The sequence below is a fragment of the Pezoporus wallicus genome, unplaced genomic scaffold (genome assembly GCF_028554395.1).
Source record: "Pezoporus wallicus isolate ANWC-B61680 ecotype Strahan unplaced genomic scaffold, APGP_CSIRO_Pwel_v1 contig_8232, whole genome shotgun sequence".
In the NCBI taxonomy this organism is placed as follows: Eukaryota; Metazoa; Chordata; class Aves; order Psittaciformes; family Psittacidae; genus Pezoporus; species Pezoporus wallicus.
The window spans coordinates 213,026-231,342 of NW_026637105.1; the positions used below are offsets into that span (position 1 = coordinate 213,026).

Sequence of the window (18,317 nt, forward strand, 5' to 3'; positions counted from 1 at the left end):
TATGACACAGAGCACTGTCACCTCCATGGGAGCCCTGCATCCTGCCTGTCTCCAGGACAAATTATCCCCTTCAGAGCCCTCCCCTGTGTATTCCTTTTTAATTTAAACTGATGGCCTTTTCTTCTGGCCTGTCCAATAGCTTCAGAGACACCATCAAGCTTAATAAGAGCCAGGTGGTTGTAAATGTCAGTGCTGTGCCTGGGTGGGGAGAGGGAACTGCACCGGGCTGCCCTGGTTTGGTGCTGTCCCTCATGTGGGGCATGATCCTGTGCCCTGACCCCTTCTCCACATGCAGCTGGTCCTAGGTCTGAGGGTGGCCCAGGCTCCTTCACCTTCCTTATGTCCTCAGTGCTGTTGTCACCATGTCCTTGTGCTCACAGGTGCTGCCTGGATCAAGGCCAGGCTGGACACAGGGGCTTGGAGCAAGCTGCTCTAGTGGAAGGTGTCCCTGCCCGTGGCAAGGGTTGGAGCTGGAAGAGCTTTAAGTTCTCTCTGACCCAAACTGTTCCATTATTCTATGATCCCATGACCCTCCCCAGCCCCTCTCTGTCTCTCAGGTTCCGTGTCTCTCTCTCCCTGTCTCCCACAGGGGATCCAGCAGCAGAGGAATGGTCCCAATGGAGCGTCTGCTCCCTGACGTGCGGGCAGGGCTCCCAGGTACGGACACGCTCCTGCGTCTCCTCGCCCTACGGGACGCTGTGCAGTGGGCTCCTCCGGGAGACACGGACCTGCAATAACACAGCCACATGCCCAGGTACGGGGGGCACGGGGGCCCCAGGGGGGTGCCCAGCACTGGCTGGGGACAGTGGGGGTGTCACTGGGGGTGCTGGGATGGGTGAGGAGGGTGTCTCTGCGTGGCAGCACTGTCGTGGAAGCAGATGCTGCCCATCCCATGCTGGGCTGCTCCCAGACATCCCCCCATCATCTCGCCTTCCCAGCTGTCCCAGCTCTTGGGAATCCAATGGGGAGCAAGCGAGCCTGGAATGGGTGCCGCCGTGCCGGGGCGTTTGCCTTGGGAGCAGCTCAGCCGGTGACCCCTCTCCATCCTGGGAAACTCAGGGAGTCTCCATGCTTTGTGCTGGAGAAGCCAGGGCTGGAGCCTGCGCCAGGAGACTCGGGGTGGTGTTGGGGTCCCCAACCATGTAGGGCAGAAGGGGGATGAGCTGCTTGGTGCATTGAGGCAGGTTGTAGGCAAGGAGCAGGCAGGATGCCTGGGGGCTCACTGGGCCATGTACTGGTCTGTCTGTCCATGGTGGTGTCTGTGTGTCTTGTGTGGGACGCTGGCAGTGTGGGATGTCCTGTCTGAGCCTAGGATGTTCTGGGGACTTTGCACCACCAAAACACACTCCCTTCCATACTGGGGAGCACAGCCCTGTCCTGGCATTCCAGGGGGATCACAGCTCGTGCAGGAACATCCTTTAAGATGTGTATGTGCCACGTGGGTCCCCGCTCCCCGATTTCCCATGGGTGCTATGCGTGAGGAGCCATGCCTGGTGCGGTGCTGTGGGTTGGGGTGGTCCGTGCTGTGCGTGGATGTGGGGATTCATGTGCGCCGGGGCCAGGACATGAACGGCAGGCCGGAGCAGGGCAGGGAGCGGCAGCGGCACCGCTGCCTGCTTGGGGCCCTCAGGGTTCAGGCTCAGGCGTGATGATGGGCAGGAGGTGCCAGTGGAACCGTGCCAGGCTCCTCCATGGAGCCCTGGACACAAGGGGTCTGCCATGGGCAGGACCGCGGCGGCATGAGGAGGCGGCGGGCGCCCCGGGCCGGGGGCTGCGGCGATGGCTCTGTGCTGTGTTGCAGTTCACGGCGCATGGGAGGAGTGGTCCCCGTGGAGCCTGTGCTCGGTGACCTGCGGGCGAGGGGCCAGGACCAGGACGCGGCGGTGCGTGGCCCCGCGGCGCGGAGGGAAAGCCTGCGAGGGCCCCGAGCTGCAGGCCAAGCCCTGCAATATCGCGAGCTGCCAGGGTCAGTACCTCCTCCCCCTGCTCCTCCTTCCCCTGGGAATGCCAGGACACAGCTCCCGGCACGGGGCTGCGGCGCTGCGAGGGACGGGTGGCACCCACGAAGACCGGGGACAGCCCGTGAGCACATGGGTGCTGTGACATGGGCGCACCCTCCGTTCCCTGCTGGAAACCTGGCTGCAGATCCAGCTCTGTCGGCCGTGCCAAGGCGCTTGAGGGCCTGCTGCAGGCAGGCAGGACCAGGCTGGGGACCATGGAGGAGCTGGCTCCTCCCCTGCCCATTGCTGACTGCTCCCTGTGGCCGGCGCAGTGCTGGCACCAGTGTGACAATGGGGACATCGTGGGTAGGCGGCCGGAGGTGGCAAAGGGGGTCGGTTTCAAGGTCTGTCTGTGTGTGGTGCGGCATCTTCATCCCTTCCTCCTGTGTGCCCGGAGAGGCTGTGGTGGTGGCCGTGGGGTTTCTGTTGTGGTTGGACAGAGATGATGCCGTGTCAGGCATGGACCCCACACGTGGTGTGGAGATGCTGGTGGGCAGCTGGGAGCTGGAGAGAGGTCAGGAGCTATGGGGTGCATGGGGTGCACCCCATGTGCAGCAGCTCCACCAGGGAGCTACCACTATGGCACATGGAGATGCTGCTGGAGTGATGGAAGCTCACAGCAGCTCCTTCCCCTCCTGCCCTGCCACTTAGAGCAACTGGTTTGGTGGGGAGTGATGCCAGGGCTACTGGTTTTTGGGGTCGGCGATGGCAGGGTCCCTGGAATGCGGCCATGCAACAAAGCTGGGTGCTGCGGTGCTGCAGGCGCAGCGCTCAGGATGCTGAGGGGGCCAGTCCTGGTGACGGTCCCCGCGCAGGGCAGGATCCGGTGCTGGCCATTGGGGGCAGCACGGGAGGAGCCGGCACGTCCGTAGGTTGGACCCGTTGCACAGAGAGCCCGGTGTGGGTCACGGGGAGCCGTGGCCGAGAGGCCGCCGGCCGGTGGGGGCTGACGCCGCTCTCCTTGTCCCCGCAGTGGAAGGGCAGTGGCTGGAGTGGGGCGCCTGGAGCCGCTGCTCCGTCACCTGCGCCAACGGCACGCAGCAGCGGACGCGCAAGTGCAGCGTCTCGGCACACGGCTGGGCCGAGTGCCACGGGGCACACGCCGACGCACGGGAGTGCTCCAACCCCACCTGTCCCAGTAAGGCCCCGCGCGGTGGAGGGAGCGGGAGGGGAGGCCACGCGTGCCAATGGCACGGCACATCAGTGCACGGCACATCAGTGCACGGCACATTAGTTCACACCAACTCAGTGCACAGCACCTCAGTGCACAGCACCTCAGTGCACACCACATCAGTGCATGACACATCGGTGCTCTGCACACAGTGCACACCACGTCAGTGCGTGGCACATCAGTGCACATCACGTCAGAGCACACTACTTCATTGCACACCACATCACTGCACACCACTTCATTGCACACCATGTCAGTGCACATGGTCCAGCCTTTCATCTGCTGCAATGTCACCACTGGTGACATGAGGATGCAGATTTGGGAGTAGGGGAGCAGGAGCCAAAGGGTGGTGCCAGAGATCAGCAGCCACCCTTCCTCGTACCAGCTGAACCCACTGGGCATGGAGGCAGGGATTCACCCTGTGCCCTCACCCCTGTGTCACGCTGGGGGCACCCGTTGGTGCTAGGTGGCTACAGGTACTGGCGTGCTTTGGGTGTGCAAACATGTTCGAGTTCTTGTGTGCACACATGGGGCTGGCTCTGGGGATGGAGGGACAGCAGGCAGGGGGTAGGCAGGCCAAAGGATGGATTCTGTTCTCATCATGTCCTTCAACCTCATCTTCATCTTGTCCTTTGAGCCCTTGGCATTGGTCGCAGTCGCGGAGAGGGGTGGTTGCTGTGCCATGGCCACCACAGCAGCCGGAGCAGGGATTTGGCTCTGCCATGCACCCAAGGAGGCCCTTGGGCCGCTGGCACGGGTAGTGTCTACAGGAGATTTCAATCACTGATCCATGGATTTCATACCCAGAGGGGCTTTTGATCCATGGCATGGGGGCAGCTGTAGCTGGTGCCTGCCCCGTCTCCATCCCTCTGGTGCCACTTCCCATGCTGAGCCAGGTGTCCCATGGTCTCCCCATCCCCACAGCAGACAGCAAGTGGGGCCCCTGGAACCACTGGAGCCTCTGCTCCAAGACCTGCGACACGGGCTGGCAGCGGCGCTTCCGCATGTGCGAAGGCACGGGCATGCAGGGCTACCCCTGCGAGGGCTCCGGCGAGGAGGTGAAGACCTGCAACGAGAAGAAGTGCCCAGGTAGGGACATCCCCACCCCAGTGCCCATCACCCTGCATCCAGCCTACCTCTGACCCCCTGTTCTCACCCCCCAGCCTACCATGAGATGTGCAAGGACGAGAACGTGATGCTGATGACCTGGAAGAAAACGGCTGCAGGGGAGATCATCTACAACAAGTGTCCCCCCAATGCCACGGGTGAGGGGCGCAGGGCAGGCGGTGACGGGTGGCACCAAGGGTCCTCGCCCGCCCTCAGTGTGCCGGTTCCTGCACCAGCTCCAAACCTGGTTGTCCCACACAGGGTCTGCCAGCCGCCGGTGCCTGCTGAGCCCCCATGGTGTTGCCTACTGGGGCGTCCCCAGCTTCGCCCGCTGCATCTCCCGCGAGTACCGATACTTGCATCTCTCAGTAGGTGCTCGCTCTGGCGTGGACCCTCCTTACCATCCTCTTCCCCTCCCCAGCACTGGGGATCTGCCCCATCCCTGGGCAACCCTGGCTGGCCACCACATGGGGAAACTGAGGCAGGGCCCCCCAGCCAGGGCTGGGAAACGGGACCCCATCCTAGAGCCAGAGGTCCAGGCTGTGCTCCTGTGTCCTTTGGATATCAGGATGGGAAGGATCCCCAACACCCCCATATCCTGCTGCTACCCTAAGTAGTGCAATTAGCCCTGCAGCGCCCACCCTTCCTGGGCTCTGAGCTTGGTGAGGAGCTTGGGGACACTGCTGAGGGTGCTGGTGGCCAATTGACACCGGTGTCCTCCCCCTTGTACAAGCTGCGGGAGCATCTGGCCAAGGGGCAGCGGGTGCTGGCAGGCGAGGGCATGTCGCAGGTGGTGCGGAGCTTGCTGGAGCTCATGGCCCGCAAGACCTACTACAGCGGGGACCTGCTGTTCTCCGTGGAGATCCTGCGCAACGTCACCGACACCTTCAAGAGGGCCACATACATCCCGTCCTCTGAGGACGTGCAGGTAGCAGGGCTGGGGACGGCGAGGGACAGCCCTGGGAGGTGGTCGGTGCCCAGCCCCGGTCCCGCTGAGCCCCGGCCCTGCAGCGCTTCTTCCAGGTGGTGAGTTACATGGTGGATGCGGAGAACCGGGACAAGTGGGAGGATGCGCAGCAGGTCAGTGGAGCCGGGCACGGGCACGGGCGGCTGGGGCGCAGCCGGCGCATCCCCACCACAGCCCCTCGCCCGCAGGTCTCGCCTGGCTCCGTGCACCTCATGAAGGTGGTGGAGGACTTCATCCATCTGGTGGGGGATGCGCTGAAGGCTTTCCAGAGCAACCTCATCGTCACTGACAACCTGGGTGAGCACCAGGGAGGGGCACTGGGCTCAGTGAGGGCAGGAGGCTGGGTGCTGACATCTGCTCTGCCCCTGCAGTGATCAGCATCCAGCGGGAGCCCGTCACCGCTGTCTCCAGTGACATCAACTTCCCGATGAAGGGGCGCCGGGGCATGAAGGATTGGGCCCGCAGCTCCGAGGACAAGCTCTTCATCCCCAGGGAGGTGCTCAGCCTCGCCTCTGCCGGTGAGCCAGCACGCAGCACATGCGCGTGAATGTGTGCAAGTGAGCATGCACGTGAGGGCGCACATCTGCTGCTCTGCATGCATGTACATGTGCATGGGCACGCACGTGTGTGTGCGCATCTGGGACTCTGCATGCATGTACATGTGTATGACCATGCACATGTGAGTGCACATCTGGGGTCTGCACATGCATGTGCATGGAGCATGCATGTGTAGTGACGTGCACATTCACACACATGTGAGCAAGCATGTCTGGGACCGTGGATGTATGTGCCTGTGAACATGTGCGGGCTGGCACGTCTGGGGCTGCGTGTGTGTAGCGGCACACCTGGGAGTACACGTGTGTGCCCGTGTGGGCCGTGTGTGTGTCGGGGAGGGGTTCCCTGTGTCTTCCCGCGTGCTGTCACGTGTGCCCATGTGCTGGATGAGCCCCCGCGTGCGCTGGGCTCACGGCGCCGCTCTCCCTGTGCCGCCCCTGCAGAAGCGGATGAATCGTCCCACTTCGTCATCGGGGCCGTGCTGTTCCGCACGCTGGGGCTGATCCTGCCTGCGCCCAGGTGAGTGCGCTGCCCGCTGGGCCTGCACCTGTCCCCATCCCTGTGACAGCCCCTGCTGCCCCCCCGCAGGACGCCCCTGGCCGTCACCTCCAAGGTGCTCATGGTGACCGTGCGCCCTCCGACCAAGCCCGCTGAGCCCCTCGTGCTGGTGGAGCTGTCCCACATCATCAACGTGAGTGTCCCCAGCCCCGCACTGTCACCTCGTGCTCCCACGTGGGTCCCACCAGCCCCATCCCCAGGCAGAAGCCAGCAGCTCCTCCACGGTGGGGATGTGCCAGTGCTGGGGGAGCCGGGCAGGTCCCCATGGACCAAATACCCCTCTGGGGATAGGAGAAGGGCAGGGGGTGAAGTTCTGACCCACCCCTCTGTCCACAGGGAACGTCCCACCCGCAGTGCGTCACCTGGGACTACTCAAGGACGTGAGTGGAGACAGGGACATCGCTGGGTGATAGGTGCTGGTGGGAGGGATGGGGAGCAGGGCCGGTCCCTCACTGGGGTGAACTGGGATGGCTGCGCCGTGGCACTGATGCTGCCAGCCTGCCAGATGCAATTGTGAGCACGGAGCCCGGTGCCGTGGCAGCAGCGAGGGAAAGTAGGGCATGGGGAGGGGGCCAGGCTCCCGTGGGGGCTCTGCCCCCCAGGGCACTGGCTCCAGCGCAGCTCCAGCACTGACAGGGTGGGATAGGTTGTGGTGAGTGCGGTCGGTCTCAGCCTGGCCCTGGGTGGGTTGAGCTGCGTTCCCAGCTGTCCCACAGGCCCAGTTCCCAGGTTCTCTGCCTTGCTGGGAGCCATGGCTGCTCTCCCTGTGCATGGCCAGTGTCACCACGGGGCACCCAGGCCCCTCCACTGGGGGTTCCCATGGGGGGTGTACCCAGGCGGGTCTGGCTTTGGGGCAGCACATCTCTGTTGTGAGCCATGGGGGCTCCTGCCCTGGTGCTGCCTCATCCCTATCCATCCCCACCACCCCTCCTCCTGGGCCTGTCCCCCCCTTTCTGTGGTGTCCCCCTCCACCCAGAACTGTTTGGGATGATTAAAAATGAAGCCTTCACATTGCACAGCTCCGTGATGATCAGAACCAGGGTGGGCAGGGCAGCGAGGGGGGGATTAACCTGGCCCCTGGCAGTGACCCCTCCATCCACCACCCCCTAGGCAGGGCCAGCAATGGGTTAAGTCTGGAGAGGCCGAGGGGCTGCGCCTGTGTTTGATCATTTCAAACTGCTCCCCCTCACTCTCCCTGTCCCATTAATCAGGGATGCTGGCTTGGGAAACTGGGACACGGAGAGCTGCCAAACCCTGGAGACCCTTCCGGCGCACACCAAGTGCCAGTGCCGCCAGCTCGCCACCTTTGCGGTCCTTGCCCAGCTGCCCAGAGACCTGGTAGGGGACTGGGATGAGCCTTCTGGGAACATGGGCTGTGGATGGGGGGTGATCCCCGGGCTGTGGGGCCTCGCCAAGTTGGGGGTCCCAAAGGAGGATGGCGATAGGCAGGGTGCTGCCTGCAGGCATCCTGGTGGATGGGGTGGGCACTGGAGGGCAGGGGGGTGTCCTTCATAACCCATGGGAAGGACCCCAGCCCCCTGGCACCCCAAGGATGGGCTTATGTGGGCACGGGGCTGTTGTGGTCTATAGCGCTCCATGCGGGGCATTGCTGTGTGCCAGGAGGGGAGGGGCAGGCCTGGCCGCAGCATCCCCCCATCCCATTGCTATTCCACCTGCATCCTGCGTCGGCATGGAGATGGGCATGGGTCCCTGGGAAGCCGCCTTAGCTGCAATGCCACCAACCCCCCGGCACCCGGGGGTCCCCAACCAGGGGGGTGAAGGGGCCCAGTGGTGCACAGGGAGCAGCTATGGGGGCGCCAGGCTCAACCATGGCCCCCTCCCTGTTCCACGCCAGGCCATGGACTCCTCGAGTACCCCATCCGTGCCGCTGATGATCGGCTGTGCTGTGTCCTGCATGGCCCTGCTGACACTGCTGGTGATCTACGCTGCCTTCTGGAGGTGACACAGGGACAGAGGGGAACCTGGGGGGCACATGGGGTGCAAGACCATGGGCGAAGGGGGTGACAAAAGGGGGGCACAGCATGAACAAAGGCTCAGCACCAATGTGATGAAATGCAGCGTGGTGGGAATGGAATAACCGTAGCAGCAGCTGGGCTACCTGGCACTGCCCCTGGTGTGGGACAGGCTGGTGCCCCAGCCCCATGCTGCTCCTGCCCGCAGGTTCATCAAGTCGGAGCGCTCCATCATCCTGCTCAATTTCTGTGTGTCCATCCTGGCCTCCAACATCCTCATCCTTGTGGGGCAGTCCCAGATGCTCAGCAAGGTGGGTGCCAGCACTGTGCCCCCTTCATGGGCGTCCCTAGGTGGGCGCAGGGGCTGCAGTGGGGTCTGAGCCTTCTTCTCCTGGCCGGTCTTCTCATCCCTGCTGGCTCCCAGCATCAGATTGGATTTGGATTAACTCAATCTCAGGATTAAATCCTTTGTGCCCATGGCTTTGACACAAACCTTGCCGGGGTTAGGGAATTTAAGCACCACGTGGCTGCGGTGTTGCCGTGATGCCTCCCCTTGATGTACCCACATCCCCGCAGGGTGTGTGCACCATGACAGCCGCCTTCCTTCACTTCTTCTTCCTCTCGTCCTTCTGCTGGGTGCTGACGGAGGCCTGGCAGTCCTACCTGGCAGTGATCGGCCGGATCCGGACACGCCTGGTCAGGAAACGCTTCCTGTGCTTGGGATGGGGTAAGAGCATGGCAGGGTTGGTCCCGATGGGCAGAGGGGAGGCACTGCAGGGTTGTCAGGAGGGGAAACTGAGGCGCAGTGGAGGAAAGCAGACCCTGGTGTCTTGGCTCCTCTGAGCACCCAGACCATGGAGGGCTGACAAAAAGGCCCCATCCCCATTCACGGGGGTGATGCTGGGGAGTAACAGGGCTGCCACCCCCTGCAGCTGCAGCCTCATCTCCCCTCTTCAGGGTTGCCAGCCCTCGTGGTCGCAGTCTCTGTTGGCTTCACACGGACCAAAGGCTACGGAACAGCAAGCTAGTACGTGGGGGCAGGGGGACATAAGGCTGGGCATGGGATCGCCCTGGGCTGGAAGCAGTGCTGGGAGCAGGAGATGGGGACCCGGATGGTCCCATCTCCACCAGCCCCTGACACAGCACAATCCCTGCAGCTGCTGGCTCTCGCTGGAGGGCGGTTTGCTCTACGCCTTCGTGGGACCCGCTGCTGTCATCGTGCTGGTGAGCTGACCCCGAGCCTGAGACCCCCAAACCCCACCCCGGTGCGTGGTGGGTGCCAGCCCTGCCTCGCCGAGGGCTCCATGCCCTAATCCCGGCGCCGCTCTCGCCCAAGGTGAACATGCTGGTGGGCATCATCGTGTTCAACAAGCTCATGTCCCGCGATGGCATTTCAGATAAGTCCAAAAAGCAGCGAGTTGGGTAAGTGCCCTGCGCCCGCGGGGCTGTCCCGGGGCTGCCGCGGTGCTCCCGGCCCTGCCGCAGGGCACGGCAAGGGGTGTCCGGCAGCAGCGTGCCGAGCACGGGGCACACTTCACTCCAGCAGCGGGTGGTGGGAGCCAAGCATGGGGCAGCCACAGCCCCTTGTTGCAGGCTGCTGGTGGGGGGAGGTCACCCCAGCACCTTCCCCTGGGGAAGGGGGAGCCGCACTCTGCGGAGCCCATTCCCTGCTGCCAGCGGAGGGGGCTGAGCCCTGCCTGCCCCATCCCGCCACCGCTCATCATTAACAACTGCTGCTTCCCTCAACTAACCCGACTCTTCTCTCTCTTTTTCTTCTCCCATTTGCTTTTTGCCTCTCTCCATTCCCCCTTCCCTCCCTCCCTCCATCCATCCATCCATCCACCCATCCATTCCTCCCTCTCTCCCTCCCTCCATCCATCCATCCATCCATCCATCCATCCATCCATCCATCCATCCATCCATCCATCCATCCCTCTGTCCCTCCCTCCATCCATCCATCCATCCATCCATCCATCCATCCATCCATCCATCCATCCATCCATCCATCCATCCATCCCTCTATCTGTCCGTCTACCCCGCTCTCCCATGGCCTTGCTCCCCTCACCTGCATCCCCGCGTGGCCCGGTCCTGGCCGTGGGGCGCCGGGGGGATGGTGGGCTCATAGCTCCAAGCCCCCCCCCTGCGGCAACCTGCTGCTGAAATGCACCAAGTGCGGCGTGGTGTCCAGCGCGGCCATGACCTCCGCCACCGCCAGCAGTGCCATGTTAGTGCCCACCACGCGTCCCCCCCGCCCCCAGCACAGCCTTGCACCCCGGGGGGGGGGGCTGTGGGCATCGCCCTGGGTGGGGGACATGCTCTGGGTTGGGGGTCCCACGGGCAGGGTGAAGGCTGTGTGCTTGGGGCGGCCCCACCGTGGCCATCACGTCTGCATGGCATGGCTTCCCGCAGGTCACATCATCGTGAGGGCTCAGCTTCTCTTCCCTGGGGCAGTTTGGGAGTGGGGAGGGAATGAGGGGACCCATGCCATGGGGCATGGGACAGTCCTGGCCTTGGGGTGTCTCTGGGACCCTCTCCCTGGCTGGGATGTATCCAGAGGGCCAGGCTGTGACCACTGCACCCTGGTCAGTGGAGGTCCCCGGTCCCAGGGGTTAGTTGCAATAGAAGCAGCCCCAAAATTCACTGTTCAAAAAGAAATAAACCCCATTTATGCTCTTCTTGTGGCTGTGGGAGGGTGATGGTGGCCCCATGTCCCCACTCACACTGTGTGGGGACAGGGATGTGTGGCTGTGCCCACCTGAGCTGCTTGGCAATGCTGCTGGCTCAGCCTGGGTGGGCAGAAGGAGCCCTGGCCCCCCTCACCCTAAGGCAGGCACCCAGACAGCACTTGGGGGCACCACAGAAGAGGGGTCCATGGGGGCCTGGGGGGGTGCTGGGGTTCAGTCAGCCCTGTCCACATTGCAGGGCGAGGGGTGATGCTCGAGGGGCTGTTGTGGGGCAGCCCCGGTGCAATGGGCTCACCCCAGCCCCTCTCTCCCTGCCCCAGGGCATCGCTGTGGAGCTCCTGCGTGGTCCTGCCTCTGCTGGCGCTGACCTGGATGTCGGCCGTGCTCGCCATGACCGACCGGCGCTCCATCCTCTTCCAGGTCCTCTTTGCCGTCTTCAACTCTGTCCAGGGCTTCGTCATCATCACCGTGCATGGGTTCCTGCGCCGAGAGGTGGGGTGGCCCCGGGGGTGCCAGGGCAGGGGGGGACACCCCTGGCTGCGGGGCCATGACCGGCTCTGTCCCCACAGGTCCAGGACGTGGTGAAGTGTCAGATGGGGGGGTGCAGGAGCGAGGAGAATGAAAACTCGCCCGACTCCTGCAAGAATGGGCAGGTTCAGATCCTGGTGAGTGCAGCAGTGCCGGTGTGGGATGCAGCGTGCAGTGGTGTGGGATGCAGCGTGCAGTGGTGTGGGATGCAGCGTGCAGTGGTGTGGGATGCAGCGGGCAGTGGTGTGGGATGCAGCGGGCAGTGGTGTGGGATGCAGCGGGCAGTGGTGTGGGATGCAGTGGGCCGTGGTGAGGGATGCAGCGGGCAGTGGTGAGGGATGCAGCGGGCAGTGGTGTGGGATGCAGCGGGCCGTGGTGAGGGATGCAGCAGGCAGTGGTGTGGGATGCAGCGGGCAGTGGTGTGGGATGCAGCGGGCCGTGGTGAGGGATGCAGCGGGCAGTGGTGTGGGATGCAGCGGGCCGTGGTATGGGATGCAGCGGGCCGTGGTGAGGGATGCAGCGGGCAGTGGTGTGGGATGCAGCGGGCAGTGGCATGGGGTGCTCACCCCACTGGGGCAGGGTCCCCCTTGCAAACTCCACTCCCCCCCATGCTGGCCAAGATGCATTCATTTCCCCGTCTCTCTCCCCATCTTTCTCTCTCCTCTGTCTCTCTCTTCCCCCATTTATGTATTTTTATAGACAGACTTTGAAAAGGACGTTGACCTGGCGTGTCAGACAGGTGAGGTGTCCCCGTCCCCTGTGCTGGGGCTGCTGTCACCATGGGACAGGGACAGGCAGATTGTGCTGGGGGTCGGACCCATGGGCTAGCTCTGACCCCACTCCCTCCCACAGTGCTGTTCAAGGAGGTGAATACCTGCAACCCTGCTACCATCACGGGCACCTTATCCCGCATCTCCCTGGATGGGGATGAAGACCCCAAGCTCAACACCACCTCAGAGGGAGGCCTGGGCTTCTCCAGCCTGCCAGGAAACATTCCTCCCTCCAGCATCCTGGTCCAGGTCCCCAAGATGACACCCAATGTGGTGGCGGGCTTGGGCGAGCTGGGGGAACCCCCGGCGCAGCAGCTGGGTCTGGAGGCACCAGGTCCCGTGTACCTGTGCACGGAGAGCAGCCTGCGGCCGCTGGAGTACGGGTGGCTGCGGGCCCCTGAGCCCCCCCGCGAGAGTGACTACATGATGCTGCCGCGCCGCACCAGCAGCCTCAAGCGTTTCCCACGGGATGAGAGCACTGAGGAAGGGGTGCCCGGCGGGACGGGGCGCCCGGCAGCTGAGGGTGATGCCTACCCCAGCTTCGTTGCGGTGGATCACGTCAATGTGAACTTGAACCAGCCCTATGGCACCGTGAAAGCTCCCTATGGCCTCCAGTTCAAGCAGCATCCCACCGTGCGGCAGATCCTGGCCTCGGAGCTGTCAGAGCGCAGCCGCACCATGCCCCGCACCGTGCCCGGCTCTGTCATGAAAGTGGGGTCCCTGGAGGTGAGTGGGGGGCTGGTGAGGAAACACACCCGGGGACGGGCTTTGGGTGAGGGTGTAGCATGCATTGCCCCCATGCTCCCTGCTCAGCATCCCACCCTCTGCATGGGGCAGCATGGTGGGTGTCTGCATGTCCCCACCTCGTCCTGGAGCTCCGTGTCCCCAGCCTAGGGACTGGCATGAGCTTCCCCCGCCACATTCTGGGCCTGCAAAGACCTTTCCCTTTTCTTCTCCATCTCCTCCCCCTGCTCCGGGCCCTGTGCGTCCCCTACCAGAGGAAGAGGTTGCGATACTCAGATCTGGACTTTGAGGTAAGCCCCACCATGGGGCTGGGTACCATCCGGGTTCTAAACCAGCTCATCCCTGGTTCCCTCTGCTTGATGCCAGCAAAGCATCAGCCAGCCTCAGAGGGGTTTACACCAGGCAATAACGAGTGTTGGCTCTTGATTAAAACACCAAGAGGGAGCATCGCAGGGGGCTCTGGGTGCCCCAGCGGGCAGGAAGGGGTCAGGGATGGGGATGGCAGTGGAGAGGATGTGCCAAGGGGCACAGGGCCATGTGGATGGCCACAGGCCCTGCTCTCACCCCACAGAAGGTGATGCACACACGGAAGCGCCACTCTGAGCTTTACCATGAGCTCAACCAGAAGTTTCACACACTGGACCGGTACCGAGCCCCGGCTGCCGGATCCTCCAAGGTGAGGCCCTGGGGACCCCAGTCTGCTCCTCTGCACCCTTCCCTCTCCCCCTGCATGCACTGGGGCTGATGGGGAAATGAGGCATCCCTGGAATGATGCTGGAGCTGAACACGGTGGGTTTTTCCACAGCGAGAAAAGCGGTGGAGCGTCTCATCGGGTGGCGGGGAGAAGAGCTTGGCCAATGTAAGTGCCTGGGCCCCATCCCACATGGGATGGAGCATGGTGGTGGTGGTTGTGCCCCTGGACAGGGTGGTGGTGGTGGGACATTGCCATGCACCTGGCTGCTTGCCGCAGCTCCCTCTTTGCCCACAGGATGCGGCCAGCCCCAAGGAGCAGCAGCTCCAGGCACCAGCAGCGCCACCGAAGCCCTGGAGCACATTCAAGGCGATGACACTGGGGTCCCTGCCCAGTGCCCAGTGGGACCGGCTGGAGCTGCGATGCGCTGACTGGGGGGGGCCCTGTGCCGGCCTGGATGTGGCCGATGGTGACTTCCAGACCGAGGTGTGAGCCCCGTGCCCGGCACCACTGTCTTGGACCAGCCAAGATGCTGCGTTTGCTCCATCATCCGCGGCGGCCAGGGGCCCTTGTGTGGCCAGAGCCATTCCCATGGGACACACCGCGCTCCCCCCGGCTGCGGCCGCCTCCTGTCCGTCCTTTGCGTGGTTTCTCCTCCTGCCACCCTCCGGATGCGGGTGCGGAGGGGACACGTGCACCCCCCTGCCCATGCTCACCCCACTGCTCACGCCTGCAGCCCCCGGGGCAGGTCCGGCCGTCGAGGCCGTCGGATCCTCATTTCTTTTGTACCGGGATGTTTCTTCACGCCGTGCACCGTGTGCACGCGAGCGGCCGCCCCCGGCGCCCCGTCCCAGCCCTCCCCACCATCCCTCCCCACGGGGAAGGTGCTGTTGTTGTTGGAAATAAAAGTTCACTCTCTGTGGTGCCGTGGGGCCACGGCCTCGTGTCCAAGCGAGGGAAAGGGGGTGGCTGTCACCCTGTGGTGGCTGGTTCCCCCCACCCAGCTATCAGCATCCTGCCGAGCCCATGCCCTTGCCTTGCAAATGAGTGTCTTATCGCGGGAGCCAGGAGCGCTGAATTACATGGTAATTAATCCATGAGCAAATTAGTAACTTTAGAGGCAATTCCCGTGCAATCTGCAGAGGGATGGAACATGGAGCATCCTGGCATCAGCACAGGCGCAGCTGCCTGGGGCATGTGAATGCCAGGCTTGTGCTAGACCAAGAGCTGTGTTGGGAGAGCAGGGGCAGGACTCGAGCCTGGGGAGTGCTGGAGGAGAGGACATCCCTGCGCCGTGGCTCTCGAGGACTAATGGGGGCTCTGCTAGGGGTTGATCCATGGTGTGGCTCTCCAGCAGCTTGGCTGGACCATGGCACTGGAACCATCCTGCCATGGTGCATCATAATGCACCAGGAAGGGTTGTGATGGTTGGGACCATGTCCTGGTCATGGCTATTGATCAGCACTTGTATTTTGGGTGTGCAACTTTCCCTCAGCAATGGAGCTTGTGGAAGCCATGGGATACAGCACAGGGGATGCCAGCACTGCTAGGACAGCTAAGCAAAGGATACTGCCCAGTCTGGACCAGTGGCCTCTAAGGTGCTGGTTTGCTCCTCATCTGGGCTCAGCACCCTGCAAACCTGGGATTCCCTGAGCCCTGGGTGCTGGGGGTGGGGGGCAGATGTGCTTTCCCCCACCACAGCATCAGTTTGTCCTCCAGAGCAGGCTGGGAGCCATGGAGATGTTGACTGTGAGATGGGGCATGAACTTGGGCAGGGTGATAGGGAGCATCACGGGCTGAACCTGCCTTGGGAGTGCCTGGAGCTGCCAGTACCCACCATCCCCGGGAGTAGGGGGTCTCTCCCAGGCAGCCCAGTTAAGGCTGAAACACTAATCACATAACAGCTCATCCCAACACCACCCAGTTTGGGTTTGGAGTGTGGGAAGAAGCAGGCTGGGGGGGCTGCAGCACGGTGATGAGGGCAGGGAGGAGGTGGCCGCCCTTGGGGAAGGTGAGGGAAGATGCCAAATTCTTCCTCCTCATTAGACCGTCCTCAATCACAGCAGGAAGGGGATCTCAGCCCGGCACAGCCGCCTCTTGCCCGGGGTTTGCCGGCTCTGGGCTGGTGCCAGCTCCAGTTGTGCAACAGACGCAGGAGCACGGGATGAGGGGACAGGGCTGCAGCAGGGGCTGCGACGGGGCTCATCCCATCCCCAGGGATGTTTGCCCGCTGCCATCGCCTGGCTGCTGATCTGCCAACTAACGGCAGCCGCATCCTCTTGCCCCAGTTGCCGGGAGCCCCATGCGATGGGATCCCCCCGCCCCGCGCTCCGGGGGCTGGCTCCAGCTCCTTTCCCTTCCCAGCCAAGCGCAGCCGCGAGAGCAGCGTCAGGCTTTCCCGGGGCATCTGTTGGCAATTAGCAGCTTTTATCAGTCACGGAGACGCCATATGCGGTGAGGGAACGGAGCCCGGGCGAGAGGAGTAGGCTTGCGGGGGGACAAGGGGAGCCCCCAGTCCTGCGGGTCTGGGCAGTGTCTGCGGAGTGCAGACGGGTCCAAGCAGGTTGGAGAGCTCTGGAGCCATTTTCCATCCGCAGCTTCCACCCGAGCCAAGCTGCCTGCTCCCCCTCCGTGCCAAAACTGTTCCGTTTGAGGGGCGGAAATGCTGGAGAACCGGCTCTGAGGCTGCGCCGCGCCCGGCAGCGCGGGGGGACCGGAGCTCCTCCGCTTGGCTCCGCTCTTCAGCAAACTATTTCCTCCGAAAGAGGCGAAACTGCTGCTCTAACGCCGCGGAAACAAACGGGCCCTGTCAGGCTGGAAAGAATCCCCGCAGGCTCCTTCCTTCCCGGCTGAAAGCTGGAACCTGGGGGAGGGAGGGGGGATCTGTGCCTAAATCAGTGCAGGAATAAACGCTGAACCGCCGAAATCCCCGCCACAGGCATTCCCTCCTGCCCATTGCCCATGCAGCGAGGGAGAGCTGCCGTTACCATCGCCCCCGGCCCTGGAGGGGTTGAGCTCGGCGCGGGAGGTGGGAGCCCCGTGGTAACGCTTGGGGTTGGAGTCTAATTGACTCCAGCCCGAAAATTGTCGGGTTCTGCTCCGGCTTGTATTTCCTGGCATCTGGCGCCGGTGTTTCTGGGAAGAGCAGCTTGTCTCTGCTTTTTCCGTGCTGGGTCGGTGGGCAGGGGCCGCAGGATCTGGATTTTCCGTCACCCAGCTCGGCAGCATTCCAGGGAAAGCCGGCACGGGATGGAGGCAGACTGCTCCCCCCCTCAGCAGAGTGCTGGGGAGGCAGGATCCCATGTACTGGCACAAGGGAAGCAGGAGCGGAGGTTTCCACTCAGTGTTCCTGTGGCTGGCGAGGTCCCTTCATGCCACTGGACTGGGCACAACGTACCCAGGGGAGCACCCTGGCAAATGAGGGAAACTGAGGCACTGGAGGAGCAGTAGGAGGGAGGAACCCGAAGATGTCCACAGCTAGATTTGAGGGCCCAGGTTGCTGCTGGCTGTGCTGGTCTGGCTTGAGAGGAAGGGATGCGGCTGCCCTTCATCCCTGCTCTGCTGTGGGGCCAGGGCTGGGGTGTGGGACAAGGGCGGTCCTACCTATGAGGTGCTCAAACGCTGCACGGGGAGTTGTTGCTGCTGGGTGGCCACAGAGAAAAAATCAGCTCGGGATGAAAAATTGCCTAATGAACGGGAATTATGGAAGTTTCATTCTATCTCGTCCCCACTTGCTTTAATTACTCTTAATTACTGCAGCAGGAACCTTGAGGGAGGATGGAGCGCTCTGTCACAGCACCTCGGGGGCTGGCCCTGCATAAATGGCAGAGTGGAGCCGCTTGGTTTGCCCTCGACAGCTTATTTGCTGTGGGCTGAATAAATATCAGCTGTTAATTGCGGCGCCTTCATTGAGATGGATGCGTCCTGCACACACGTTTGTAAAGCTTCCGTGTAAATAGATCCATCACAGTTTGGGAGGAAGAGCAGCTGAGCAGGGGTGTGTGGTGCCGTGCGGGGCTTCCTGCAGAGGTGGGATGAAGGGATGGGGACATCCATGGGTGCTTTGCATCCCGCAGACTCGAACTTGAGTGGAGGAGTTGCTGTCCTGGGTGGGTCTGTTCCCCACCTGCTCCCTGCCCCTGCAGGGGCCCGGGATGGCTTGGGTCGCCTTGGCATGGGATGCTGGCATGGATCTGAGCAGCCAGGCACCGGGGGCAGTGGGGCAGTATTCGGGGCTGGCACATCTCTGTGGCTCCTGGTGGGAGCTGGGATGAGTGCTGGAACCAGCCAGTGCCCAGTGAAGATGGTTCAGCTCTGAGGAGTCAATGGCTCTGCTGCTGGGGACCAGGGAGGAGCCGTGGCAGAAGCAAGCAACGTTACTGCTGCAAGCAGCGATGCCAGCGGGATGATGGCAGCAGAGACCCTGAGCCCGAGCACCTTGTCCTGAGGCAGACCTTGGGGATACCAAGCCACCAAGCACTGGAGGAGCACTCCTAGGAGGACACCATCATCTCAATAGTGGTGACTATTTTGGCCAGCAGTGCCCATCCTCAGTGCCACGACCTGGGT

General features: G+C 63.1%; 1 protein-coding gene across 12 annotated transcripts in view; it reads left to right on the forward strand.

The window, feature by feature from the left end:
* ADGRB2 (adhesion G protein-coupled receptor B2) overlaps positions 1 to 14,672 on the forward strand; it is an 80,811-nt gene extending 66,139 nt beyond the window's left edge. For 3 of the 12 annotated variants that reach the window (XM_057403436.1, XM_057403437.1, XM_057403429.1), the window contains exons 4-32: positions 590 to 754; positions 1,802 to 1,966; positions 2,974 to 3,138; positions 4,096 to 4,260; positions 4,335 to 4,436; positions 4,540 to 4,646; positions 5,012 to 5,206; positions 5,290 to 5,358; positions 5,434 to 5,542; positions 5,617 to 5,763; positions 6,244 to 6,319; positions 6,389 to 6,491; positions 6,695 to 6,738; positions 7,570 to 7,696; positions 8,214 to 8,317; positions 8,540 to 8,642; positions 8,908 to 9,058; positions 9,289 to 9,358; positions 9,489 to 9,555; positions 9,668 to 9,753; positions 10,457 to 10,555; positions 11,336 to 11,507; positions 11,585 to 11,680; positions 12,243 to 12,282; positions 12,396 to 13,039; positions 13,312 to 13,347; positions 13,629 to 13,733; positions 13,863 to 13,916; positions 14,046 to 14,672. In XM_057403436.1, coding sequence (XP_057259419.1) covers positions 590 to 754; positions 1,802 to 1,966; positions 2,974 to 3,138; positions 4,096 to 4,260; positions 4,335 to 4,436; positions 4,540 to 4,646; positions 5,012 to 5,206; positions 5,290 to 5,358; positions 5,434 to 5,542; positions 5,617 to 5,763; positions 6,244 to 6,319; positions 6,389 to 6,491; positions 6,695 to 6,738; positions 7,570 to 7,696; positions 8,214 to 8,317; positions 8,540 to 8,642; positions 8,908 to 9,058; positions 9,289 to 9,358; positions 9,489 to 9,555; positions 9,668 to 9,753; positions 10,457 to 10,555; positions 11,336 to 11,507; positions 11,585 to 11,680; positions 12,243 to 12,282; positions 12,396 to 13,039; positions 13,312 to 13,347; positions 13,629 to 13,733; positions 13,863 to 13,916; positions 14,046 to 14,240 — 3,761 coding nt within the window. In that variant the 3' untranslated portion in view covers positions 14,241 to 14,672. Of the gene's footprint in view, positions 1 to 589; positions 755 to 1,801; positions 1,967 to 2,973; positions 3,139 to 4,095; positions 4,261 to 4,334; positions 4,437 to 4,539; positions 4,647 to 5,011; positions 5,207 to 5,289; positions 5,359 to 5,433; positions 5,543 to 5,616; positions 5,764 to 6,243; positions 6,320 to 6,388; positions 6,492 to 6,694; positions 6,739 to 7,569; positions 7,697 to 8,213; positions 8,318 to 8,539; positions 8,643 to 8,907; positions 9,059 to 9,288; positions 9,359 to 9,488; positions 9,556 to 9,667; positions 9,754 to 10,456; positions 10,556 to 11,335; positions 11,508 to 11,584; positions 11,681 to 12,242; positions 12,283 to 12,395; positions 13,040 to 13,311; positions 13,348 to 13,628; positions 13,734 to 13,862; positions 13,917 to 14,045 lie in introns of those variants that run through there. The other 9 variants (XM_057403430.1, XM_057403431.1, XM_057403432.1 and 6 more) reach the window with 9 other exon arrangements.
* Positions 14,673 to 18,317: the final 3,645 nt, after the last annotated feature.